We start from the raw sequence: 27,736 nt of genomic DNA on the forward strand, positions 1-27,736 counted from the left end.
TGGAGTCACACAGTATTTGTCCTTTTGTTTCCGGCATATGTCACCAGCATAGTGCCCTCAGGGTTTACCCACATCATAGCAGGTGCCAGCGTTTCCTTCTTTGTGTGGCTGAGTGTTTCATTGCTTGGGTGGACCACACTGTGGGTCCTTCATCCACAGGTGGACACTGGTGTTCCCACCTCTTGGCTGCTGTGCACATGGGTGGACAAGCATCTGTTCGAGTCCCTGCTTTCACTTCTGGGTCAACACCCAGAAATGGGATTGGTGGGTCAGAAGGTAATTTGCTGCTTAACTTTTTGCGGGACTACAAAACGCTTTTCTACAGCAGCTACGTCATTTTCATTCACAACAGCCATGCACAGGGGTTCTCGTTTCTCTGTATTACTGCCAACACTTGTTTTCTTCAGTTTTCTAAAATAATAGCCATGCTCCTGGGTGCGAAGTGGTTTTGATTTACATTTCCCAGGTGACTGACAGTGTTGAGCATCTTTTCATGTGCTGGTACCACCAGCAGGCCAGCTGTGCGTCTTCTGTAGAAATGTCCGAGGCTTTTGCCCATTTTCTGTTGGGTTTGTTCAGTTGTAGTTCGTTACTCTGGGTATGAATCACTCATCAGGATGTAAGATTTGCAGATACTTTCAGCGATTCCTTTTCACTTTCCTGATAGTGTTCTTCATGCCCAAAAGTTTTAATTTTTTATGTATCCACTTTGTTTTGTTCTTTGGTTGCCTGTGCTTTTGGTGTCATAACCAAGAAATTATTACCAAATTCAATTGTCATGAAGATTTCCCCCATTTTCTTCTAAGTGTTTTGTAGTTTTAGCTCCTAAATTTAGATATTTGACCCATTTTAAGTTTTAAACATGTGTAAGGTAGGGTCTAACTTCAGGTCCTATTCATGCCTGGTTTCTGACATCCATTTACCTTCTTGATTGGCAGAAATTTCAGCAGATTTCAAGGAGCCACCATCCCTTGCAGGGAAAGAGAAACCCCCCACGACAGCAGCCTGCGCGTCGCCCCTGGCCTCCCAGTCGCCACCTGCTGCCGAACTCCCCCAGGCTGCCCCGCCTCCGTCAGGCTCACCCGCGCTCCCTGGGCGCCTGGAGGATTTCCTGGAGAGCAGCACAGGCCTCCCCCTGCTGACCGGCGGACACGAGGGGTCAGAGGCCCTCTCCCTCATCGACGACCTCCACAGCCAGATGCTGAGCAGCTCGGCCATCCTGGACCACCCCCCCTCACCCATGGACACCTCGGAATTGCACTTTGCCCCTGAGCCCAGCAGCATGGGCCTCGACCTGGCTGACGGCCACCTGGACAGCATGGACTGGCTGGAGCTGTCGTCAGGCGGCCCCGTGCTCAGCCTGGCCCCGCTCAGCACCACGGGCCCCAGCCTCTTCTCCACGGACTTCCTCGATGGCCATGACTTACAGCTACACTGGGATTCCTGCTTGTAGCTCTCAGGTGTGCCAGGGACGGAAGCGTTGGACATGAGGAGCCTCGGGAACTCTCCGGAGCTCGGCTCTGCTGCCTGATCCAGCCTCTGTGTGGCCACGAGTCCTGACAATCACAGGTCCTGCTGTCCCTCCCTGGCTCACTGAGAGACGCTGCCGAGCAGCAGCTCTTGGGTCCCACCCTGGGGTCTGGGAGACCTGGAAAGGCCAGGGGCGTCCTAGTTGATCTCCTTTTGTGAGGTCAGAGGTGCCATCGGGCTGCTGTTTGCTCAGGCAGGCAAAGCGTGAATCCCCTTCCTTCTCGTCCCTGGGAAGGAAGAAAGACCTGGGCCTCTACCTCCCCATCCCCCGTGATGCCAACTCCAGGGTCCCTGGGAAGGGGAGAGGGCTCCCTGCCATTTTAGTGTCTTGGTGTAGTATGACCATTTAGTGGTTGGTGGCAGGCGTTTCCTGTACAGGTGTATATACCTCTATATTATATATCGCCATACATATATATACATATATTTTTTGGGGGGTGGGAGGCGGATACAGTCCCCTCCCATTCTACTGTGCACATGCAGAAGAACCTGGAGACCACCGCTCCCGGAGCCCCACCCATCACGTGTGTTTGACATGTAAACACCCTGTCACAGCCTGTCCCCCACCTGTCCTGCTCCTTATCAGTGCCACGAGGGTCGAGGTGGTCTTGGCCACCCACCCACATTCCGTCCCGCTGCCTCACTGCAGCCACCACGGCCCTAAGACAGGAGGGGGCCTGGCCTCCCTTCGGGCTGTCACTGTCATTCATAGGGGGTTGGGGATGGAGTCACCAAAAGCAGTGCTGGGGCAGAGGTGGGGCAGCTGTGTGAACTTTTTAAAATAAAAACAAAAACACAGGCTTATTAGTCCATATTGATCACGCTGCAGAAGGGGGCGGGGGTGTAGGGCTGGGCATTGTGACCTCTGGGGGCCACACCATAACCCACCTTCCTGGCCTGGCCATCCGTTCCAGACCGTTCCAGAAAGGGGAGAACCTTGGACCAAAGGCAGGAGGTACTTTCTCAAAGAATTTATTTACAAGCCAGAGAGGCCAAGGGGCCTTCAGCCACCCCAGCCCCTTCCTGAACAAAAGCTGCCAGGACCCCAGGGCTCTCCACGTCCTCACAAGGTTTCTGGTTAGTACAGAGAGTAAAGTTGGGGCCCCTGTAAAGAGCCTGGGAGGACCAGACTGAGCCGGGCCCCCACTTTCTGCTCCTGCCACCCACTGCCCTCAGTGACGCTCTGGGTGGTGTCTGCAATCTCCCTACCATGGTCCCGGGCCACCTGAGAGCCCCATTCCAAAGTGGGCTGGTGCTGCTCGTGCTTTAGGAAGGAGCTGCTCTGGTAGCCGACGGGTTGGGGAAGGCCTGGGTGTGACAGGGCCCCTGGAGGAAGTGTCACCCATCTATGTCCCAGCTGAAAAGGTGGTGCTTCACCAGCATGTCCTGGACGCCTTCTTTCAGGGGCTTCTTCTCCTCCTGCACACAGGGACAGCCCCTCATTGTCACAGGCTGCGCAGCAGGGGGTGCTGGGGCCAGAGTGGTTCGGACAGGCGATGCCAGCACTCAGGGTTCCCACGGGGCCCTGCCTCAGCCACCAGGAAGTATATGGACGGAAGTGCCCCCACAGCCCCTTGGAAGGAAGGCAGGTTGCAGGGCCGAGGACCAACCCCAAACACCTACCTCTCTCTTGGCAGGAAGTTCCCAGTCCTGGGAGAGGCTGAAGGCAAAGCAGCAGAGGACACTGGGGAGCGTGGGGTGGGGGGATGTCAGTTGCCCTCCAGTTGGCTCTGCCCACCCCCACCCAGGGCCACCTGGGCAGGGTCCTCACCGGAGCTCACACTTGATCTGAACCCAGCCGGGGCTGCGCAGGAAGGACCAGGGCTGGTACCACTTCTCCACGGTCGGCAGGCTGGAGCACAGCACCTCCAGCCACAGATGCAGGACCTGCTCACTGGGGACGGGGAAGGAGTGGGCCATCCACAGGGCCCTCTGAGGACCACGGGCTGCCCAGTCCCTTTCCCTCCACTGCGAGGCCCCTCCAGGAGACACGCTCAGGGGCCCTTTGTCCCCAAGGCCCCCACTGCCCAGTCGTGTTACAGCTCTTTTCTTTCTGCATCTGAGACACCGACCGCCGCCTCCTGGGCACAGGGGCTTCAGCCCTACTGCTCAGTCCAGGAGTGACGCTCATACCGACCTGCTGGGCCCACGTTCTGAGCTAGTCTTACGGACACTTGTCCTTTGCAACCACTCCTCCTCCCATCCCGGGGCGCAGCAGCCTGGAGGCGACCCCTCTTCCAGGTGGCAAATCCAGAAACATCTCCTTCATCCAGGCCTGAGCCTCACAAATGGCCGAGCCCTCTTCCTAGTGTGCTGTGGTGACCTCATTTCTGGTCACCTTACTAAAATACTTCCTCAAGCACCTCCTCTGGCCACAAAGCACCGGCTGGTCTTGGACTGGACGAAGGCCTTTGGGAGTCACCCTCGCCAGCTTCCATTTGTCCAGCGCCTGGGGGGCCCAGCTTACACGCCCCCGCTCCCCCACAGGGCCCAGTCCAGGCTGCCGCTCACCAGGCAGGACTGCCACACCCACAGCGGGCACACTCACTCACTTGAGCCCCACACAGATGAGGGAGCGGAGCTTGACGTCCATTTGCGCATGTGCAGCGTCATGCGTCACGTTCACGGACTGCACAGCCTGGGAGGGCACAGGTGTCACTCAGGTGCCCCCAGCTGCCAGTCAGGAGGTGGCCCCACTCATGGCCCCACCTACCCGGTAGAGCAGCTCCTCTGGGGTCAGAACTTTGCCATCTTCGTCCAACCTGGGGTAGGGGGGTGAAGCTGCCAGTGCTGCCTGGGGTGCAGGCTCGGGCTGCTCCCTCGCCCCCGAGGCTGCCCGGACACCTGGCAGGGCCCGGTTACCTGTACGTCTTACACAGCACCAGGCGCGAATACACTGAGTCGAAGTCTCTCTCCACCTCCCGGCCCGCGGCCTGGGGACAGGGAGAGTGTCAGGGCCGAGCAGGTGCCAGGTCAGAGCCGCAGGGCTCAGCTAAGCACATCACCACCTCACGAGCTGCTGCCACCAGCTCCACAGAGCCCAGGGACGGTGAGGGACGTGGGTCCAGCCACTGACTTACCTCCTCAATAAACAGCCAGGGGTGGCAGGCGCCCCCAAGTAGGGATGGCTTCTTCAGTCCGTGTTCAAACAGGGCCTTGAGGGCTGGGCAGAGGGTCCCTCGTACGAGGTCCGTGACCCCCTCGGTCACAGCATCGTCCCCCGCAACGGAGTACTGAGGGTGGGGGACGGAGTGTGAGAGGCCCGGCCACCTGCTCGTCCTCAGAGCCACAAGCCCACGGCGCTCAGGACGGGCCGAGCGCGCAGGCCTCGCGGGTGGACGCAGCAGCAGCTCCCACGGGCTCCCTCTCACCTCTTTGCTCCGTTCATCCAGGACTTCCACGAACTTGGCTGGGAACCAGCCTGTGGGAGAGGAGGGTCCTGTGAGGAGCCTGGCGTCCGCACACGTTCCCCCAGTCCAGTTCCCGGCGGGAGGGGGGTGCAGCTTCACTGCCCAGCGCCCGCCCCCAGCGGGGCTCCAAGGCCTCACCTCGCAGGCCGTTCAGCTCCCCCACCCAGCAGTGCTCGTCCTTCTGCGACACGATCTGCAGGGGAAACGCGCAGGAAGCAGAGCCTTGGCCGCCCGCCCAGGGCCGCCCACACCGTTGGGTTCCGTCCTCGCCAGGCTGATGCCGACTCGCAGGGCCAAGGCCTCGGTGCGGCTGGGTGACCTGGCCACAGACTCAGGGCCAGCGGGTGGAAGGGACACAGGTTGCCAGCCACCGCCTGCCTTTGAGCGCCCACCTCCCGGGGTCAGGCACGCGCGGATATCGAGCCGCGCCCCACGCACCGTGATGATGTCATTCTTGCGGAAGCCCAGCTCATCGTCATCGTGGCGCTCAAAGTCCAGCAGGGCCTTCGCCCGGCGCCTGTGGCTCCGCGAGCAGGCCACGTAGTTCTCGTGGTCCCGCTGGTGGCTCTCCATGCTGTAGTCAGGGGTCAGCTCCTGCGGGGGGGGGGGGGGGGCAGAAAGGCCGCCACGGGGCGGTGCCTCAGTGGGGCGGGGAAGGACAGGCCCCACGGCGAGCCTCCGGGTGCAGGATGGGAGCCTGCAACTCACCACACTACAGTTTTTGGGGTCTGTGCACTGGAAATGGCGTGCCACCCGCAGGATGGCTTCCCGGAGGTCGGCCACCAGCTCTGTCTGCTTGATGTTCTTGGCCTTCAGTGCCTCCAGGTCGTCCACACCTGGGAGGCCAGAGACCGACATGGCAGCCACGGTCCCGCCCGGCGCCCACCCCAACTCGGGAAGCTCGGAGTCCACCCGGGCGGTGAGGACGGACACCCCGTTCTGCACCGGCCCCCACGCCCACCCCGCCCCCACCCCGCCCGGAGAGCTGAGACGTGCTGGGCGGGGCAGAGCCGTGGGCTGGCCCAGCGCCAGCGGCCTGCAGCCCACTTCTCACCGAAGAGCAGGGAGGTGATGCCAGACTTCCTCCGCTGGGTCCTGCGACGAACCACCTGTAGACACAGGAGCGGGTCAGCGGCAGGAGGGCACCCAGTGCCCAGCCAACTGGAGGCATCTGGGCACCAGAGGAAGGGAACAGAGTCCTCCCGTGGGGCGGCCCAGGGTGTCCACTCGTGCTACCTCATGAGAAATGGCCTCAGAGGGTCATTTCAAAGCTGGTCTGTCCTATACCCACACTGGGCATGTCACTCCACAGCTGTGACCCCCTGGGCTGCCCCAGGCCCCGGGGGCTGAGCTGGGGAGGGGGCAGCAGAGTGGGGCTTCCTTAGGGGACCCCCACGCTGTAGGTAAGGCAGGACCTCCTCCCTCACGGACCCACCTGAGAGAGGCTGGTGGTGGCACCGGTCCCCAGGAGCTGGCCCTGGTCTGCAATGAGGTAGGCCAGGTGCTTGCGGCGCTGGGTCTCCACGGCCACGTCAGTGAGGGAGCCAGCCAGCCGCATGGCCTCCCCCAGCAGCAGCTCCGCGTCCTCCATCTGCGAGGGGATGTCTGACAGCGTGTTGAAGATGGAGGCCGAGTTCTCGGACTGGATCAGCTCTTCCTCCTGGGCCGCGCGTGCGGGGAAGGAGGGGGTCACTGGCCAGCATGAGGCCCACGAGCTGACCGCCATCACAGTCCCCATACACGTGTGGCTTCCTTGGATGATGAGCTGAGCACAAGGAGCCCCCACCCCACCCAGGGGTTCTCAGGAGGGGCCACTGGGTCCCCCAGAGGAGGGTGCCGGGAAGCTGCGTCTGGCTCACGGGGCTCCTAGCCTGGGGGGTAGGGGGACGGGCTGCGGCAGCACCTTGAGGCGCAGCATGCCCAGCGTGGTCTGGAAGAGCACCCGGGAGCCATCGTAGAAAAGCAGGTCCCAGAGACGCAGCAGCAGCCTGACGGGAACCACGCTGGCAAAGGCCGTGAGGAACCAGTGCAGCGTGATCAGGGACAGCTCTGCGGACAGACCAGGCACATGAGCTGGGGAGCAGCCGGACGGTATCCCCGCAAAAGCAGCAAGAGGCCCGTCCTGCTCCAAGGGGATGGAGGGAACGAGACGGGACAGCAGACGAAAGAGAAGACCTGCTGTTTCCCCGTCACAGGAGCGCCTCTCTCTCCCCGGGGACGGCCAGCTGCCCCGTCAGCCTGGCTGCCAGGAGGCCTCAGGTCCGCAATACCTGCATCCGTCTCAGGCCCCCTGCCCCAGGAAGAGGGAGGGTGGTCCTTACCAATGTCGTGCTCCTGGAGCAGCTTGTCCAAGCGAGGCAGGTACTGGACAATGAGGTGGCGCAGGACCCGCTGGTCTGTCTGCACGCCCAGCAGCGTGGTGCTGAAGTAGGAGGCAGGCAGCAGGTCCTCGATGATGGCGCACATCATCCAGAAGGCATCCTCCTCCTCCAGGAACAGCAGGAGGCAGGCGGCCACCTGGCCAGGAAAGGGGGACAAGGGGCCTCGACCCAGGTCTCCACACGGATGAGAAAAAGTCCCCGCTCCGAGGGTCGCATCATAGAGGGTCACGCAGGCCTTCTTCAGTGAGGAACCAGTATTTGGCAGCCCAGCCCCCCTTGGGCCCCCGCCTCCACCCCCGCTTCCTGTCCTGCTGTCCCAGATGGTGAGACAGTTGGCCCTGGGGCCTGCAGACCGCCCCCGGGGCCCCCAGTTCCCCCCTGGGCTGTGCTCACCATGCCCGTGCCCTGGCAGTAGCCAATCTCCGGGTAGAGCCAGGCCAGTGCGCGCAGCACCCTGCGCAGCCGCGGGACCCCGATGCTGTTCTCGTTGGCGAAGCAGGCATTGCTGGGCATGGTGCGCAGCAGGTCCTTCTCGATCTGCCGGCAGCAGCCCCCCGCCCAGGCCTGATGAGACGCGGCCGCAGGCCACACTGCCACCGAGGGCCCAGGGGAGGCTGGGGGCCCCCGTGTGGGGCACTGCCCAGGGGCTGCTCCCCCAGGAATGGGGATTCCTTGCGCTCCTCCCTTCAGGATTAGAGCCCAGCTAGTGTGTAGCTGATGCCATCAGATCCACCCAGGGAACTTACAAAAATAAAACAACAGATCTCCTGGGCCTTGGGCTGGAACTACAGAATGAGAATCTCTGGAATGAGGCCTGGAAATCTGTTTAAAATCTCTAGGCGATCCTAATGGGCACTGTTTGGTGGTCTTTTTGACAATTCTCCCTGCTGCCTACAGAGCACCCAGGAGGGAGCCAGACTGCTCCAGGCGCACATGTGTGGGTGAAAGGACTGCCCATGGCGCCAAGCAGCTGCTGTGCTCTCCCGGGCCACCCCGGCCGAGGAGAGACCCACAAGGGGGCTCGGGTAACCTCAGGCAGCCTGCGGTCCCCGAGGGCAGCTGTGCCACGAGGCCTCACCTGTTTGGCAGCAATGGTGTCGTCGTTGGAGCTGTTCCTCACTATCTCCCGGTAGGAGAGCTCGGAGCTCCTCTTCTTCTGCAGGGCCCCAGACAGCCGCATCCACAGCTGAGGGCAGGAGCCCACAGGCGCTCAGCCTCTGGTGGCACCTGAGCCCTCGGTCGCCCTCTGCAGGTCCACCCTCCCAGCCTCACCTGGGGCCTCATGCTGTGGGGGATGCCGGCCAGCACCAGGGAGCGCAGCTTGTCCGAGCGGGGCAGGGACACGGTGATCTTGTCCCAGGTGAGGTCGCCCACGTCGTGGTTATGGGTGAACTCCAGGTGCGCCTGCCACCGCAGCCGCTGCGGAGGGTCCTCCCTCAGGGACCCGGCTGGGTCCGCACCACCTGCTGGGGGAGCGCCCAGGGACAAGGCGGCCAAGCGGAGGAAGGAAAACGGCTCCTCACTGCACAGTCTCCAAAGCAGAGGGCCCTGGGCTTCTGGGCCAGAGCCCGGATTCTCCACTGGAATCCAGAGCCACCGTTCCCATGGCTCCAGCAGCACCGAGACCAGCAAACGCAAGCTCTTCATTCTCTCCCCAAACCTGCCCCTCCGAGGTCTCTCACAGCAAACCCACAAACCCGCTGCCATTCTCCACGTGCTCAGGCCTCAACCTTGGAACTGCCTGTGGCTTCTGCGCTTCTACCCCAGGCTCAAGCCATCAGCAAATACTACTGGGTGGCCAGCAGAGCTCAGGCAGAACGTCCCCTCTCAACCCCCTCCAAGCGCTGCCCGCGTCCCAGCCGTGGCCGTTCTTCTGCATGCCCACCACCACCTTCTCGCGGGCCTCTCTCCCACACAGCAGTGCCCTTCTAAGACAGTCAGATCACGTCACTCTGCTCGGAGTCCTGTAGGGCCACCCACCCGCCCACCTCACTCAGACACGGAGAAGGCTCGGTGACCCGCCTTCTCCCGTGCCCCCCATCCCACCCTCCCCGTCCTTACCGCTCCACCTATTCGCCACCAAATCCACTCCCACCCCAGGGCCTTTGTACTTAGTGTTCCCCTTCCTCCGCTATGCTCGCTGCCTCCCTTCCTCCTAGGCTCTTCAAATGTCTCCCCCTCGGAGAAGCCTTGCTGTCCACCATACTAGAAAGTTCCCTGTGTTCCTGTCAGGCCCAGCTTTTGACTTCCAAATATCTGCCTGCAAACTAGACAAGGAAACTTCAGTCAGAATTGGAACTATGAGTGACCTGAATGAAGATGACTGGTTTCAGCCAATTGAAATCTAGTCACAAGTATCTCCTGATGACAGGCTATCCTGTGTTCTGCCAGACGGCTTTCCCAACAGCCCACTCAGCAACCAACAAGTGTACTTATAATAGAGAACAATGGAAATGGCCTAGAGGCTCACTTACAGAAGAAATGGTTATAAAAATATGATGAATCTACTATACCGGGTTATTATGTAGCCACTGAAGAATATGCTTTTAAAGAGGTCTTAACTGACAGAAAAACGATCATGGTATAATGTTAAGAGATACAAGAACAATATAAAAACATGTCCATGATATAATCTTAGTTATGAAAAGCATACACAGATACACACAAAGCCCAAAACGGAATACACTAAAATGTCAGCCGTTCTCTTCAGGTTGTGGGATTATAGGTTAATTTGTTTTAATCTTTATACTTTTCTGTATCTTTCAACTTCTCTATAATGAACATCTTTTATTATATGAAGATCAATAAAATTAATCTAAAAAACCCATGGGTCTCCATTAGGGTTGACTCTTGAATAAAGCAGGGGTTCGGGGGCGCCATCTGCCCGCGCAGTCAGTCAAAACTGCGCAGAACTTACGTGGGCTCTCGGCACACAGCCAGCCGCTAGCTGACCTGGAACAACTTGGATTTGAACTGCCCAGGTCAACTGAACTGCGTGGGTCAACGGAAAGAACTCCGCACGCGAGGGGACTCGCACAGCTCACCCGTGCTGTTCAGGGGCCCGCCGTACTTAGCACCCATCACCCTCAGATACAGACGCACCCAGAGCCCAGGGGTGGCAGCTGCAGAACGCGCGTCACTGCAGCTGGTGTCCTCCCCCAAAGTCACCACAATACGACACACAAGGAGTTCAATCGTACCTTCCTTGTCCACCCGGAAACCAAACTCGTCATAGTAGAACTCTGCTTGCTCCACTGACTCTTCCTTCTAGAACCAGGATTCGGGAGAGTCAGTCATGTAGCCGCCCCGTCGGGGACCACAAGTTCTGGAAGACGCCACTGCTGATGCTGCCTGCTGAAACTCCACCCAGCCACCGAGACTCAGACCGAAGGCCACCCTTCTCTGAGGCCACCATTCAGCTACAGGGGGCCACTACCTTCTCCCAGCCAGCATTTTCCTTGTTCTCCTCAGAGATCAAAAATAATAAGATCCAGGCAAGACACATGTTTTTACGCACTTCTGTGTCCCCATACAACGGAGCGCATGGTGCCATCATACTTCTACTCCGACCTAACGACTGCTTCAGAGGACTTGGCGCTAGGCGGCCATCTGACCCCGTGTGAATACGGTGCTGTGGCCACCCACTCCCGGGATGGCAGGTCCCCTCTGGCGCCACAGCCCCTGGGGCCTGGCTGTACCTGCCGTACCTGCGTGTACTTGGCCAGGAGCTCCTGGGGCCACATGCTCGGAGTCAGGGCTGAGAAGGGACCACAGGCAGAAGGCACGTGGCTTCCTAGGAAAACCAGGAACAGGAGAGAAGAAATGCAGAGCCTTCAGGGGGAAATTCAAGTTAGGACATACACCCCCACCCCCAAGAGACAAGGGACTGCACCCCTGACATGGGATGGCTGGGGGCGAGGGGGAAACCCAAACGTGCGACTTTATGGAGGAAGGAAAGGGAAGAAAAGCAGCACGGTACAAACAACCAAACGTTATCTCTGGCCTCTTCCCCAGCTACGGTGGGGACTTGCGGCTGGAAGGTTAGAGGACAGAGTCGGGACAACTGAAGAGCTGAGGGGAGAGCAGTGACTCCCAGACATCCGGCAGAGGACTTCCTCCTTCCTCCACCTCTCACCTGCTGCTCTGTGACCCTCAAAGGTACAGGAAAGACAGACACGCCTGTCTCCTCCCCACGGGGTGGGGCCTCGCTTCCTTCTGCAGACGCCTTGCCCCATTTCCAAGCCCAGGCCCCTGCCTCCCACCTGACATTGTGCGGAGAGATGAGGCGAGTCCTCTGCAGATCCAGACTCAGAGGTTGCCCTATCCTAGTGTCTCAGAGCGGGGAGCCTCCTCCAGCGTCATCTGGTCCAGAAACATCCGCCCTGGCGAGAAAGCAGAGGGGAGAGTCCTTCCAAAGCAGCCCCTCCTGGGAGTTCGCTCCACCTTCCCCTCCGATGTGATGGCCCAGAGGCCGTGGGGACGCCAGCCCTGGCCACTGTTCGACAAGGGAAGGAGAAGTCACACTTAAAAGAACAATTCATCTGAGAGAGGACACCCTGAAGAAGCTACAAAACTTGTTCTCAACAGCCCTGTGAGCCATGGGGAGCTCAGCCACTCCCCATAGTATTAAGGAAGGAATCACACATATAGACTTCCTGATGCCCTGTGCGCAGGCAAATGGTTTTTTTTTAAAAAAAAAAAAAAAAACAACAACAACCCAGGGATGGCTGGATGGCTCAGTTGGTTAGAGCGAGAGCTCTCAACAACAAGGTTGCTGGTTCAATTCCCGCTTGGGATGGTGGGCTGTGCCCCCTGCAACTAAGACTGAAAACGGCGACTGGACTTGGAGCAGAGCTGCGCCCTCCCCAAACAGACTGAAGGACAACGACTTGGAGCTGATGTGCCCTGGGGAAACACACTGTTCCCCCATATTCCGCAATAAAAACAAAACAAAACAAAATAAAACCCAGCCACCAGCATAACAGTAAGTAGACTTCCCTGAGCCAGAATCTGAGGAATCCTTTAAGATAGAAGACAGCTTCTGCGTCAACACCTGCACTCACCGGGACACTGACATCCCACTTCCTCCAACAGGCTGCTCAGCCCTACAGCCGGAAATGAGGAATCCCAATCTAATTCAAATCTCTCCTGTAGCTGTTTAAACCCCTGCCTGCCTCCCCTTTTTGTCCTCTTAAAAAGTAAGGACTCAACAATAAGAAGACAAATAGCCAATTTAAAAAACGGGCAAAAGATCTGAACATAGTACATTTTCCCAAAAAAGAGGCGTGAATGGCCAATGGGCAGGTGAAAGGATGCTGGCTCGCCATCATTCATCATCAGGGAAATGCAAATCAAAACCACAATGAGACACCTCTCATCACCCACTAGCATGGATGGCTATAATCAAAAAGACAAAAGTGCCAGTGAGGATGTGGAGACACTGGAACCCTTGGCACTCACTGCTTGTGGGAATGTAAAATGGTACAGCCACTGTGGAAGAGTCTAGCGGTTCCTCAAAAGGTTAAACAGAGAGAGTTACCAGGACCCAGCAATTCCACTCTTAGTTATTCGCCCAAGAGAAATGAAAGCATGTGTCCACGTGAAAACTTGTCCATGGATGTTCATAGCAGCATTATTAGTAACAGCCAAAAAGTAGAAACAACCCAGATGTCTAACAACTGGAAATACAAAATGTATGAAATATCTATATAATGAAATATTATTTAGGCGTAAAAAGGAAGGCAGTGCTGATAGTGCTATAACATACATGAGCCTTGAAAACAAGCTAAATGAAAGAAGCCAGTCACAGAGGATGGGTATCGCATGATTCTATTTAAATTAAATGCCCAGAAGAGGCAACTCCATGGAAACAAAAAGCAGATGGGTGACCGCCAGGGGCTGGGGAGAGGGGGTTGCAGACTGGCTGCAATGGGTACGGGATTCTCTCTGCAGAGATGAAAAATCTTCTAGAATTGGACAGTGGTGATAGTTGAACAACATATGAAATACTAAAAACACTGAAATGTACACCTTAAAAATGGTGAATTTTGTAGCCTGTGAATTATGCCAAAAAAAATAAGAGAGAGCCATCGACTGGGGGTCAGCACTAGGGGCTTCCTCTAACTTCCTATTTTTAACCTGCTTCTATCAGGACCAGAAAGAATCGACTGACTCCATGAGATCCACAGGAGGTAACAGGAAGGAGATGTGGTTGAAATATTTCAGGACAGGTTGTCTTCTGGTTTTTGAAATCATATTCACCTAGACCTAAAGCAAAACTTCCTTCTGCCATTTTCCAGGTGACAGGAGTTTAGAGGTGCTAGTTGTTATTCTGGCCCACAGCAGCCCCTAATCTGTGCTATCCGCCACAAAATTCTGCTGTTGGTGATTCTGGGTAAACGAGAAGGGTCACATGAGTAATAAAGAGAAAAGGAAAATCAAACAACCACTTCAAGGAAGCTAGGAGAACACAGGGCTCCTAACTCAAGCATGTGGAAAAATGGGCACGTGAAAAACCCCAGTTCTCTTTAAAGACATACTTGCAAATTTGGAGGCCAAAGAGCCATCCTGTAGCCCCCAAGGGCATCTCAGCCGACTCCCCAACCTTGTCCTGCCCCAGACACACCCTGACCATGCCCAGTTTGGGTGAAATGACCACTATGGAGGCTTTGGTGCCCAACTAGGAGGGCCACTCCCTCCTGTTGGCAGAACCCACTTCCCGAAGAGGACAGCCACGCTAGGCTTGTCCGTTCTGCGTTCTGCGTGAGGATAATAATGAAAATGTAATGTCTTTCTTTGGTAGAACAGATGTGCAGGGGACAATTCTGGTTTGAATCAGAATTTTGCGCTGGGTGGAGCCTTGCATATTGTTAAAGGGACTGAGCTGGAAGTTTTAAAAACCATGTTCCCACTTAATCCTCACAACACGGTTTTAAGTAGGTATCTCTAGAAGAGGCCCCCAGTTTTCCAAAAGGACTCCAATAACTGTGCCCTCTCACACCATGCTCCCCCCCATCCCACCCGGTGGAATGATGTCACAGGACCACCAGCTGGACCAGGGCTCCCTTCTGGCCCTGCTGGCTCGAGCCCTGGGAGGGCACATGGCTGCGGCAGCAGCCTTCGGATGGCGGCTCAGCGCTCACCTCTGCACGGCCTGGTGACGACCCCAGGCAGACAGATGGGATTCTAATCCCCGTCTGCTGCCCCCCACTTATAACCTTGGGCTAGTTCACTTGCCTCCTGGAATCTGTTTTCTTATCCATAAAATAGAATAACAATACCTACGTCTTACAGCAGTTATGGGGGTTAAATGAAAAAGCAAACACGGCCCTTAGCACACTGACCCACAGCAAGTACTCAGTAAGCATCAGGCAATTAGCAGTAGTCCCAATAATTTCTAGAAAGTTATTGTTAGTCTCTTCACATTGAGGGATTCTAAAAGCCATACGACATTGCTGATATTCATCCATCACAGCCTATAAACACACCATTTCATGTGGTTCAACACAATATATGCCAGGTGAGGTCAGGAGAAAGACTCATAGTCACGGCCCCCGAGGCAGTAATTTGGTCTTTCTTCCGGAAAGGCAGAGAAAGTGTGAAGGTGTTGTGTGCAGTGGGGGCAATGAGCTGTCTGCCTGTGGGGGACTGTGGGCTGGGAGGCAATTCCCACCAAGGAGCCCCAGCCTGACCTCAGCTTGTCCTTCTCATTCATTCCCGCCCGAGTTATTTACCGAGCACGGGCTGCCTGGGTCCTAAGGGCTTCGATGCAACAGTGGAAAACCAACGCCCTGGCCATTACATTAGAGTAGAAATCAGACAATGAACACACATAAAAATGGCTGTGTCAGGGGCGGCCGATGGCTCAGCTGGTTAGAGTGCGAGCTCTCAACCACATGGGATGGTGGGCTGTACCCCCCGAAACTAAAGATTGAAAACGGCGACTGGACTTGGAGCTGAGCTGCGCCCTCCACAACTAGACTGAAGGACAATGACTTGGAGCTGATGGGCCCTGGAGAAACACACTGTTCCCCAATATTCCTCAGTTAAAAAAAAAAAGTGTGTGTATGTGTGTGTGTGTGTATAAAATGGCCGTGTCAGATGGTGACAACTGCAGTACTGAGACAAACAAAGCAAGGGAAGGGAGAGAGAATATCAGAAGAGAGGGCCATATGAAGTGGTCAGGAAGAGCTCCGTGAGGATAAGGGGACATCAGAGCAAAGGCCAAAGCAACAGGAAGCGAGGGATCAAACCACGTGGCTATCGAGGTTAAAAGGGATCAGGCAGAAGGAACAGCAAGTGCAAAGCCTTTAGGCAGCAACACACTTGCCAGGCTGAAGCAGCCACAAGGCGGCCAGCGGGCTGGGGGTGAGGAGAGAAGAGTGGGAGGAAACACGGGGGAGGGGGGTGCAGCAGGGGTCATGGAGGGCCTTACAGCGCAGACTTTGGATCTTAACCTCAGTGAGTCGGGACATTACGGGAGGGTTCTGTCTGGTTTTGAAAGCGCTCTGGCTGTTGCAGTGCAGAGAAGCCCACCAGGCAGGCGGCGGAGGTGACGTGGGTAGATTTGGTGTTGGCTTTGCTGCAGTGGGGCCAGTGAGAACTGGTCGGATTCTCGATGTGTTTTAAAGAGTCTCTGCGGGAATAGACAGACATGCCACATCTCCCATCACTGACTGCCCTTGTGTCCCAGTTCCTGACACAAGCCGGATGTGACAGTGCTAAGCTGGGCAAGCAGGTTTTTCCTGCCTCCAGTCACTATGGAAACCATCCTGAAAGCAGCCATCTGGGAGCCTGCAGAAGCAGCTGAGGAGTTAGCCACTTCACTGTCACCTCACTGCCACCGGCTGCCCTACTGTTGTCACAGGAGTCCTGAGAGACAGAATCTTTTGAGAAACAGGACTGATGCAACTTTGAGGTGATCTAGAAGGAAGTTTTAAAAATTAAATTTACATGCCAAAAGATGTTAATCTTTTTACTCTGCCTCCAGTGTTTTCTCCCTAGTGTTTCAATCCCACATTCCTAAAAGACAAATTTCGTTCACAAAATGAAGACTGTCAGATGTCACTGTAAATCTGAGGGGTGGGGTAGGGACTCAAGGAGATCTAGCCCCTCATCCACTCTTTACCTACTAACACGTCCTGTCTCTCAGTTATCTGGACAATATAGCAGGGTTGCCACTACTGCCTAAGTATCACACATTTACCAGGGAACACAAAAGCTATAAGCAGCAAAAGCAAAAATGTTTGTATTCTAAGAGACCCCTGAGATCCTAAAGACTATTTTTCTCTGCAAGGAAATGGCGGGACACTAAAAGCTATCGATAACTAATTAGGAGAGAGGAGCACAAAGCCAGGAAAGTCCAAGAAAAGCTAGAGTAAGATGATAATACAACATGCTTTAAAAAAGTAAAATCAGACAGTAAGTGCTCAGCAGGATACGAACATTTTATTGGAAAATGACGAATAATAGATGAGTACGTTTCTGAGGGCAGAATGCCAACACACTGGGATTCTTCCTGGTTTTCTCTTTCTCCGCATGCAGCTACACTGCGTGTGGGCTCCACCTCTGCCCTTGCTCTTCTCACTCAGCTATTCCTGGGCAATCTCGTATCCTGCCAGAGCTTCCACAGCCACCCATGGGCTCCTTCCTCTGGTGACAGCTTACTCCCAAGCTCCAGACTCCTATTTCCAGCTGCTTCCTACTGCCAGCATTATCTTTCTAATGCAAATCTGACACCTGAATCTACTGTTTACTTTCAATGGCTGCCGTTATCCCCAGAATAAGAGCCACGTTCTCTAGCAATACGAGGTTCTACATGGCTCCCTCTCTCACCATCCCCACACCCACCTTCCAACAGTCATGGTGGCCTACTTATTATCAGCTGCCCAATGTCTCCATTGTCTTTCTCTAATGGTCTTCTCCTTATGTCAGACAGACTCCTATTCATACTTTAAGACGCAACTCAAAGACACTGCATCCCTGAAAGAAACCTCCTGTGGCCCAAGCGATTCTAGTCCTGCTACTCACTTCTTCGCGTGGGCTCTGCACACTGAGCCACAGCTGACCTCTGAGACCAACAATCCACAGCACTGCTGTGTGTAACTTCCACAGACAGGCCGTAAACGGCATGCAGCTTCTACCTGGTCTCTTATAGCACTTGCTTTGGGGAAAGTCAGCTGCCATGTCATGAGAACCCCCATGGAACCCCATGGAGAGGCACCAGCTTGCCAGCCACACGAGTGGGCCACCTTGGAAGTAGGTGCCCTAGTCCCAAACCTTCAGATGACTGCAGCTCCAGCCAACATCTGACTGCAGTGTCATGAGAGAGACCCCCCTTTTCTCACCAGCCAGAATCTCCTGAGATGCTCCTGAATTCCTGACTCCTACCGACCAGCAGAGATAAGAAATGATTGTTGTTTTCAGCCACTAAGTTTTGGGGTGGTTTCTTACAGATCAGGACACAACTAATGCCGTCAGGAGTCTTCTCTGTCGTTAGGTTCTCTCTCGGTGCTCCTACAGAGGCCTGAGAGGAAGGCCAGAACTTAGCTCATAACATTTGCACCCCTTTTTCTTCTTTTGCCAAGGAAAGGATGCAACGTCATTCCAATCAAAATCCCGGAAGGATTTCTTGAAGAGACTGACAAGCTGATTCGAAAATTTAAATAGATAAACAAAGGAACCAGAATACTCAAAACAATTTTGAAAAGCAGAAAGTTGGAGAACTCACACTACCTGATTTCAATACTTACCATAAAACTACAGTATAGTGTGGCATTGGCAAAAGAACAGACATCAGTCAATGGAACAGAACAGGTAATCCAGAAATAAACCCGTACACATAGTTAATGTGAGAGATTGAATTGTGTCCCCCACAGATGCTGAAGCCCCACCCTGCAGGACCTCAGAATGTGACCTTAGTTGGAAATTGGGTCTTTGCTGATTTAGCCAACTTAAAATGACATCATTAAAACGAGCCCTCATCTGACTGGTGTCCTTATAAGAAAGGGAAGTTTGGACACAGACACATACAGAGAGGGGAGATGAGGTGAAGACACCCAGGAAGAAGGCTGTGAGGCAGAGACTGGAATGCTGCCGTAACCAGCGCAGGGAAGGCTGGGACCACCGGAAGCTGGAAGAGGCAGGAAGGATCCTTCCCCTACAGGTCTCACAGTGAGCATGGCGCTGCCGACACCTTGATTTCAGATTTCTGTATCCCCAAACTGTGAGATAATATTACAGTTGTTCTAAGTCATCTGGCTTGTGGCACTTTGTTATGGCAGCCTTAGGAAACTAATACAATTGAGTTTCAACAAAAATACAAAGGTAATTCAATTGAGAAAGGATAGTCTTTTCAAGAAATGGTCCTAGAAAAACTGGACACCTATCTGCAAAAAAAAAAAAAAAAAAAAAAAAAAGCGCCTTAATCCGTACCTCACACCAAATACAAAAATTAACTCAAAATGGGTGATACACCTAAATGAAAAACCTAATACTATAAAATTTCTAGAAGAAAACATAGGAAAAAATGTCTGTGACCTTGTTTAGGTAAAGATTTCTTAGATATTACACTAAAATCACGATTTATAAAATAAAAAAAATTGATAAATGAGATTTTTATCAAATAGAAGCCACAGACAGAAAATATATCCAATCACATATCTGATAAAGGACATGTATCCAGAATAGAAGGAATTCTCAATCAGTAAACAGGAAACAATCCAGCTTAAAAAAAAAGAAAAAACAGACAAAAGATTTGAAGAGAAACATTACCAAAGAAGACATACAGACGACAAATATGCATGCAGAAAGATACCATCACTAGCCATTAAGGAAATGCAAGTAAAACCACAATCTTACCAACATCAGAACCTGACAAAACCAAGTGCTGGCAAGGACACAGAGCAGCTAGAATTCTCACACACTGCTGGTGGGAATGCAAAATGGTGCAGCAATTTTGCAAGAGGGCTTGGCAGTTTCTTCAAAACTTAAACATATACTTAACCACACAACCCAACAATCCCCCTCCTAGGTATATTTATCTAAGTGATGAAACAAAATCTTTTGTTTACATAAAAACCTGTATATAAATGTTTACAGCAGCTTTATCTGTGATTGCTAGAATCTGAAAACCCAAATGTCCTTAAACTGGTGAATGGATAAAGAACTGTGGTACATCCATATAATGGAATACTACTCAAAAAAAAAAAAAGAATGAATTATTGGATTCATTCTTTGAACAACATGGATGAATTTCAAATGTATTATGCTAAAGGAAAGAAGCAAGATTTAAAAGATTACATACTGCATGATTCTATTTATATGGCATTCTGAAAAAGGCAAAACTATAAGTAAACAGACCTATAGAACTGGTTTCTATTGGATGGGGCAGTAGTAAGAGTGGATTACATGGGGTAATTTTTTAGGGTGACAGAACTGTTCTATATCTTGACTGAGTTGGTAATTACATGACTGTATGCATTTATCAGAGCTTGCAGAACTGCGCACTAAAAGGGGCGAATTTTATTGTACGTAAATTATACCTTAATAGCATAAAAGAAGAAAGAGTATGCTTAGTGAAATAAGTCAGACACAAGAGTATAAAAAGAATTCCAATTATGGGGGCTAAAGAAATATGGATACTATTTATGATCTAACATTAAGGAGAAACATAATATAGCATGTATACCCAGAAATGTGCATATTATTCAGTCATTCATTCCCCAAATATTTCTCCAACACATATTATGTGCTAGGACAACAACGACTTACAATCTAGAGGGGGAAAATCAAACAGAAAACAAATAAATAGATGGATAAACAAATGAGAATTCCAGGGTGTGACAGGTGCTCTGAATAAAACAAAAGGCTGATATGACACAGAATCCAGGGAAGAAATCTGTGAAGGGCTATTTGAATTGAAACCTGAAGGACCGGAAGCTAGTCCTGCAAAGATCTAGGGTTAGGGTCATGGGCAGAAGGCATGGCAGGTCCAAAGGCTCTGAGGTGGGGAAGACCCTGGAGGAACAGCAATGAGCCCAGTGTAACTGAAACACAATGAACAAGAGGACAAAGGGAAGAAGAAATTGGAGCGACAGAGGCACCCACATCACCACGGGACGGTTGGCAAAGGGAAGCATTCAGAGTTTGAGGCCAATGGGAATCCAGAAGAGGGTCCTCAAGAGTGGATGCAGGGAGACACGTTTGAAAGTACAGGGTCCGGGAAAGAGACTAACATGGTGACAGGAGGTGGAGATGAAGGGATGTGAATGGGCTTAAGACATAATGAGAAGCAGAACCAGCGGGTCTTGCTGCTGGGTTGGATGTGGGGAATGAGGAGAGGGAGCAGCCAAGGGCGAGGCCTAGGTTCCTGTCTGAACTACGAATCTATGGTGATGCCATTTACTAACATGGGGGAGAGGGAAAAAGAAACAGGCTTTAACAAAGAGGGAGTTAAGAGTTGTGGGATAATTTAAATGTTGCTTCGAAATCCAAGTGGAGATGTTAAGAAGGTGACTGATACACATGTTTACATCTTCAGGGAGATGGAGAACTGGAGACGCAAATTTGGGAGACTTTCAGTCATCTAACCAACAAGTAGTTTTTGAGCAACTACTACATGCCAGACACTGTTCCATGTGCTAGGGGTACAGCAGCAAAACAAGACAAAGTTCTCGCTCTTGGGAACTGCAATGTTGTCATCTGTGAAATGGAGATGACAAACGAGAAAATGTAAATAAATACTTATCACAATACATGGCATATACCGTGTTTCCCCGATGATAAGACCGAGCCAGACAATCAGCTCAAATGCATCTTTTGGAGCAAAAATTAATATAAGACCCGGTTTTATAGTAAAACATATAATATTTTACTATATATTATATGTTATATAATATATAATATAAGACCGAGTCTTATAGTAAAATAAGACCGGGTCTTATATTAATTTTTGCTCCAAAAGACACATTCGAGCTGACTGTCCGGCTGGGTCTTATCATCGGGGAAACACAGTACATATGTACATGTTGAAGGTAACAGAAAAATGAATAAGGCTGGGTTAGGTGGTAGGAGTATGAAGTTTATGTCTTGAGTTTCAATTTTTTTTTGAAAAAGTCTAGAAATATTGTGTTTAAAAATAATTATATAACATAAAAGCCTATACACGGATGTTCACAGCGGCACTATTTATAAAAGCTCAAAAGTGGAAACATCTACATGTCCATCAATGGATACACGGATAAACAAAATGTGTATATCCACGAGATGGGATATTATTCAGCCATAAATAGGAATGAAGCATTGATACGAGCTATTACATGGATGAACCTTGAAAACATGCTCAGAGAAAGAAGTCAGTGACAAAAGACCACATATTGTATGATTTAGTTTATATGAAATGCCTGGACTAGGCAAATCCATAGAGACAGGAAGTAGATTAGCGGTTGTCAGGGGCTGGAAGGAGGGGAAAATGGTGAATGGCTGCTAATGGGTATGGGGTTTCTTTTGGGGGAGACAAAAGTATTATGGGAATCTGACAGTGGTGATGGTTGCACAACACAGCGAATATACTGAGAACCTCTAAATTGTATACTTTAAAAGGGTGGCTTTTATGGTGCATAAATTACATCTCAATTTTTAAAATTAGTTTTGTCTAGTAGAACATTGAGGAGTAAGAATGTGTCCTCTGTGAGTTTTTTCTGAGGTCCACAAATGAAGCCTTGAATTTACAGCACTATGTAGCTTCTCTAAACCTTGCCTTGCTCTTCCTGACAGAGCTACTACTTATCACCTCAAACATCCATCTCCGCGGGGATTTAACGTTTCTACAAATGAAGAAAAGCAGAAGTGAAAAATAAAAAGGTGCAACCTATTAGAAATCACTTATCCATAACTGTGAAAGGGTTCCTTTCTCTCTCATGTGTAGAACTAACACTTTACGAACACAGCTCAGCAACCTGTGAAGTCAGGGACTCCCTAAGCTGCTAAAAGGTAACATCTGTCATTTTACCTTTTAAAATGACTTTAACAAGTTTCCCCCCAACAGTCTATGCAATCACTGGAAAAAGGTCTGACAACACTTGAAAACTCAGTTTCCAAGCCATTGCTTTTGTTTTCTTTTTAGATTATACCAAAGTCCCAGGTGTGTGACTTCACATGGGGTGGCTGTTGCTTTTCTATTACACTTAAGGGAAATACTTTCCCAAAGGAAAAGCCACTAAAAGCAGATTAAGGGAAAAGAGATGCTTCCAAACCAGGAGACCAGAAAAGTACAATTTGTAAGACAGGCTTTAAGGACAAAAATGCTATTTCTGAATCTACTTTTACAGAAATACCTCCGTGTGACCCTGGGGTTTCTCCACAGCCCAGGTATTCAGTCCCCTGTCACAACCTGTGTTGGGGTCAGTTGGGACACTGGCTTGTTCTTTTCCACTGAGAACACGACTAAGATGCAAACACAAACGATAATTTAAATTGTAGCAGGATAAATTTAAGGGTCAGAAGAAAATCTGGATTATTAACTCAGTCACTGGGTTTATCATGGAAGGAAGTTTTGGACTCTCCTCCAAGTTTTGTAATGATAATAACAGCATTAATGGAAATTTAAAAAAAAATTTTAATTCACAAATTGGCAAGCCAATTTTCCTCTCTTCTATGCTCTTCTTTTGATTTTTCTCTATATACATTCACAGTTCTCATATTACATAGATTTTTAAAATATTTTTTCTCCACGGAACATTAAACTATTAGCATTTCCCCAGTAATTACGCAGCTTTTGTAGCCATTATATTCTATAATTTACTAATTTAGTTAGCTCTAATACACAGAACTGGATTGAAACATTTACAGGCCTCTTGGACCAGCAATTTCCACCCCTGGAAATTTATCCTACTTCAGCAAAATGATTCATATACAAGGACATTCGCTATAGCACTGCTTGTGATAGCAAAATATTAGAAAGCCTAAATATCCTTCGATAGGGGACTAGTTAAATAAATGACAATACATTTATATACTGTACATCTGTCAAAAAAGAACGGATCAGCTATTTATGCATTGATAGGGAAAGATCTTCAGGATATATTGCTAATTGAAAAAAAAGCAAGGAGCAAAATAGTGAGGAGAATGGTAAACATTTGTGCCAAAAAAGAAGACATTTTCATATAAAATTTAGAAGGCTATACGTGAGAGGAATTGGGTGACAGAGTATTTTTACTTAATACCCTTTTGTACCTTCTGAATTTTGAACTATTTAAATAAAGTTAAACATGAAAAAAACGAAAAACTGTTAGATGGTCACAGAATAAAAGATTAAGGTACCCCCCATTTAATTCAACATAAAAATAATTATGAGGAAGTTCAACATTTAGATATTTTCCAAGATGACTTTGGCTATGTTTCTATGAAATGTCCAGTATCAAGTTCTCCCCATTTTCTTTTTGTATTGTGTCTGCTGTATTAGTGCCCTCAGCACATGCTTCGGCTACTGTAGAATCAATCCAATGAAGACACTGTAGTTCTTACCATACCTGACCCCTCAGGACATCTGGCACTGTACTCTCTTCTCCGGGTGTGCCCACGTCATGACCCTGGGGCTTTCCTCCTGCCTATCTGGCTGCTCCTTCTGAGTCTCCTTTCCCAGTTCCCTTGCTCTGCTGGTTTTGAACATGCCTAATGTCCTGCCCAAGACCCTTCTCTAGTTCTCGGCACTGTCGTTCACTCTCTTGGCTTCAATTTAACATCTATTGATGACACCGATTTCTATCTCCAGGACACATTTCTTTCTGAACCTCTGGGTGGCACACCCACACGTGCATTAGGCCACCCCTCTGCATTCTTCAAGTTTACCACACTCCAAAATTAAGTTATCACGTTCCCTCATGAACCCTGCCCTCCTCCAGTGGTCCCTATCTCAGGAAACTGGCATTATACCCCACCTACCCACGCTCTCCAGCCAGAACTGGGCCTCTGGCTAATGGATTCTCCTTCATCTTCCAACTACCACGCAACTCTTAGGCTTTTCCTTATGTTTTATGAAACTTCTCTTTTCTCTTCAACCTGTTGCTACTTAGGTTGGGGCTGCCATCATTTCTCAACACCATGATTATCACAAGTTTCTCAACTGGAATCTCTGCCTCCAGTCTTGCCCTCTACCCCCCATCTACTCTCTACTCTGTAGCCAGAGAAATCCTTTTAAAAAGCAACTAAGCATTTCCTTCTCTTTAAACCCCTTTTTCTTCCCTCTGACTTTAGGAAAAAGTCCCCATTTGTTAACTTGGCTTATAAGACCCTTCATGACCTAACAGTTTCTGCTGACCTTCCCGCGTCATCTCTCAACACCTACTTCTCATTCACCCTCAACACACGGCTCTATGCTCCAGCCATAGAATACTCTCCCAGACACTGGAACACACCTTTCTCTCAGAGCACGCTGCTAAATGAAGCAATTACTTAGCAGTATGTAAAAAAAGTCTCAAAACTCGGGCCCCACCGAATACGGTCAGGTAGCTAGCGGCGCTAATCTAGAACTGGTTCCCTGCTCTGGTCATTCTTATTGGAAATGTTTATTATTCACATCACCCTTTATCTCCTTAGTGCTAAAGACATCTGAAGTGAAGACCCACAGTATTATACAAATTTCTCAACTGTCTCCCCCAAAACTGGCATAAGCAGACGAGCAGAATGACTCCAATAAACAACTCTACCTTGAACTCCACTCCCGCTCCCACTCCCACTCCCACAGGCTCACAGCTGGCACTGCTTCCCTTCCCTGAGTCAATATTTTCTTTGTGACCAGAGATAGAGAGTGTTCCTTTAGGCAAGAGCTAAGGGTGACTGTGCAAAGCTGAGCACAGACTGTGGAAACAGACCTGGGAAACAGGAACCACACCCCAGAATTCCACAAGCCCAGGTAAGACGCCCCCTTTCCTGCACAGCCGCACCCGTTAAATGAAGCTCTACTGTGCAGACTTCTGAACCAGACGCATCCACTCCAGGTCTTCCTGTATAGTAATTTATCATCCAAGGTAATCTGGCGACTTCCCTGAGTCCCTCCTGGGATCATTCCCCAGAGGTTTACAGCCTGGTAGTACCTGGATGGTGACAAGGAAAGTAAAAGCAAGGTACTGCATGGACCTTCTGTCGTTCCCACTACCGGGGTGGAGGACAAGTCCCTTAGAAGTAAAAGTGAAACAAATAATGGTTAGCTAACTGCAACTCAAAAGTAGCTCTGAAAAATAGTTTTGAGGAAAATAAAGCTCCTTGAGGGCTGACTGGCAAAAAAGGCCACTGAGACCTTCATAAAGTTTTATATGAATATAGGAGCTTATGACATGTAAAAGGATATCACAAATAAAGTTAACAAAGTCCCTATTCCTTATATAATTAAACCATAGAGGTCAACAAACTATCTTTAAGTCATTTTTTGGCCATACCATCTATATAGGTACTGGGAATTTTTCATTTGCAGGTATGAAAATACCTACATACGAGGTCGGACAATTAAGTTCACGAACTTGTTGCAACAATGTTGTAACCTTTTTTGACATCAGAGGGATTCTTCATTATGAATTTGCACCAACTGAACAGTTAACTAAGTTTACTACTTGGACGTGCTGAAAAGTCTGCATAAAAAGTTAGACGACCTGAACTTTTCACCAACAATTCACAGCTCTTACATCACGACAGTGCGTCAGCTCACACGGCACTGTCTGGGAGGGAGTTTTTAGCCAGTAAACAAATAACTGTATTGGAACACCCTCCCTACTCACCTGATCTGGCCCCCAATGACTTCTTTCTTTACCTGAAGATAAAGGAAATATTGAAAGGAAGACATTTTGATGACATTCAGGACATCAAGGGTAATACAACGACAGCTCTGATGGCCATTCCAGAAAAAGAATTCTAAAACTGCTTGGAAGGGTGGACTAGGCACTGGCATCAGTGCATGGCTTCCCAAGGGGAGTACTTCGAAGGTGATCATAGTGATATTCAGCAATGAGGTGTGTAGCACTTTTTCTAGGATGAGTTTGTGAACTTAACTGTCTGACCTTCGTAATAACCTGAAGTATGGTAATCCAAGCCTATTTACTTTGTAGCAGTGAATGGACTGAGGTATTAGAAAGGCGGGAGCAATGAAAGGAGGAAAAATCATATTTATTGAGCATTTACCACACTGCTAAGAAACCTGAGAAAACCAGGCTCATAGCAAACAGTGAGTCAGGCCTGGCGCCTAAGCTGTCTCTCTGCACCACCCTGATGCACTAGTTGTCAGCTTGGGTTTAACCTGAGTAGAAATCTGTGTGCTAGTAACGTCTACTGCTTTATTCTTTTTACGGACACTTTGTACACTACATGCTTCAGACACTTGAAGATAACCTTCAGGTCTTCTCTGAGATTTCTCTTCAGGTTAAAGTGAACCAGTTATTTTAACTCTTTTCTAAGTGGCATGGCTTCATGTCATGTAAGAGTAAGTTAAGGGAGTCTCAGCTGCAAGCCACAAAAACTGACTTTAGGTACCAAATTATATAATAGAGGAATGTATTGGAAGGGTATGACGTAGGGCACAGAACCGAGGAAAAGCTGAAGAATCAGGTCTTTGAGAGCAGCTCCAGCGTCTACATATTAGGAATTAACCCATGGTGGGATGAAGGAGCTGTGACTGTTTATCACCGCGTCATTCAACCTAAGGTTCAAATTAGAGGAAGAACACATCGATTTGCCTAATACCTACAGGCCTAATCTGGGTCCTGTGCCCACCACCTACTTGCTCAGGTTTTTCCTCAAAGCAAAATTGAGCTGCTGTTCTCAGAAAGACCTGGACTGGATGCTGGGCAGGCCAAAACCACATAGGTCCACTACTCTCTCAAAACGTGATACCTCAAATTCAACCTAAGAATCCAGGTGTGAAGGAGGAGCAAAGCCAAGAGCACTGCCATGCTTGCTGTATGACCTTGGGCAAATGACCAAACTTATACCTCAGTTCCTGTAATAAGACACTGAGTGTCACATGTTGTATTTATGACAACCAAATTAAAAAATGTACATAAAATGCTTTATAAACTCAAAGCTAACTATACTAGCCAGTGCTTACGGACTGCTTGTCAGACATGTTACATAGGATACTTTATTTAATCTTCAAAACAACCCTATGAAGTAGGAGGTCATAAGCACAAACTCTGGAGTCTGACCCCACCACTTATTTGTATGACTGTTTCCTCAAACCTTAAGTGGGCATAATATTGATAATATACAGGGTAGTTGTGAAGACTGAGTTAATATAAGTAAAATTCTTAGAACTGTGTCTTATATATAGTAATAAATATTATTATGCAATAGATATTATCTATTATTATAAGTGGGGGTAGCATTAGTAATTATTTCAATTTACAGAAGAGGAAAATGAGGTATTGGGAA

The 27,736-nt window shown here is 50.2% G+C and overlaps 3 protein-coding genes across 15 annotated transcripts in view; 1 reads left to right on the top strand and 2 right to left on the bottom strand.

Annotated features, from left to right (window-relative positions):
* The window catches only part of MRTFA (myocardin related transcription factor A), a gene marked incomplete at its 5' end in the record, with an annotated part of 176,073 nt that extends 173,746 nt beyond the window's left edge, over window positions 1–2,327 (top strand). For 5 of the 9 annotated variants that reach the window (XM_081058617.1, XM_081058615.1, XM_081058616.1 and 2 more), the window contains 2 exons: window positions 160–276; window positions 939–2,327. In XM_081058617.1, coding sequence (XP_080914743.1) covers window positions 160–276; window positions 939–1,453 — 632 coding nt within the window. In that variant the 3' untranslated portion in view covers window positions 1,454–2,327. The remainder of the gene's footprint in view (window positions 1–159; window positions 277–938) is intronic. The other 4 variants (XM_081058622.1, XM_081058620.1, XM_081058621.1 and 1 more) reach the window with 1 other exon arrangement.
* Window positions 2,328–2,486: 159 nt separating this feature from the next.
* SGSM3 (small G protein signaling modulator 3) lies at window positions 2,487–11,703 on the bottom strand. 5 transcript variants are annotated; one of them, XM_081058628.1, is made up of 21 exons: window positions 11,584–11,703; window positions 11,029–11,114; window positions 10,522–10,588; window positions 8,594–8,784; window positions 8,400–8,507; window positions 7,715–7,858; window positions 7,262–7,457; window positions 6,844–6,989; window positions 6,376–6,600; window positions 5,995–6,049; window positions 5,649–5,776; window positions 5,379–5,534; window positions 5,079–5,133; window positions 4,902–4,951; window positions 4,611–4,763; window positions 4,393–4,463; window positions 4,244–4,292; window positions 4,083–4,168; window positions 3,302–3,424; window positions 3,154–3,214; window positions 2,487–2,949 (listed from the first exon to the last, which is right to left on the bottom strand). In XM_081058628.1, exons 1-21 carry the CDS (start codon window positions 11,588–11,590, stop codon window positions 2,869–2,871), a joined length of 2,238 nt encoding a protein of 745 aa, XP_080914754.1. In that variant the 5' UTR covers window positions 11,591–11,703; the 3' UTR covers window positions 2,487–2,868. The 5 variants fall into 5 exon arrangements, with proteins under 5 accessions (XP_080914754.1, XP_080914753.1, XP_080914752.1 ...); XM_081058627.1 differs by having other exon boundaries at window positions 8,594–8,787; XM_081058626.1 differs by lacking the exons at window positions 10,522–10,588; window positions 11,029–11,114; window positions 11,584–11,703 and having other exon boundaries at window positions 8,594–9,154.
* Window positions 11,601–27,736, bottom strand: part of ADSL (adenylosuccinate lyase) — a 41,526-nt gene continuing 25,390 nt past the window's right edge. Inside the window, exon 13 of the mRNA XM_081058632.1 lies at window positions 11,601–11,703. Within this exon, the coding sequence (XP_080914758.1) occupies window positions 11,680–11,703 (24 nt within the window). The 3' untranslated portion in view covers window positions 11,601–11,679. The remainder of the gene's footprint in view (window positions 11,704–27,736) is intronic.

This window comes from Rhinolophus hipposideros (assembly GCF_964194185.1).
Source record: "Rhinolophus hipposideros genome assembly, chromosome: 9".
In the NCBI taxonomy this organism is placed as follows: Eukaryota; Metazoa; Chordata; class Mammalia; order Chiroptera; family Rhinolophidae; genus Rhinolophus; species Rhinolophus hipposideros.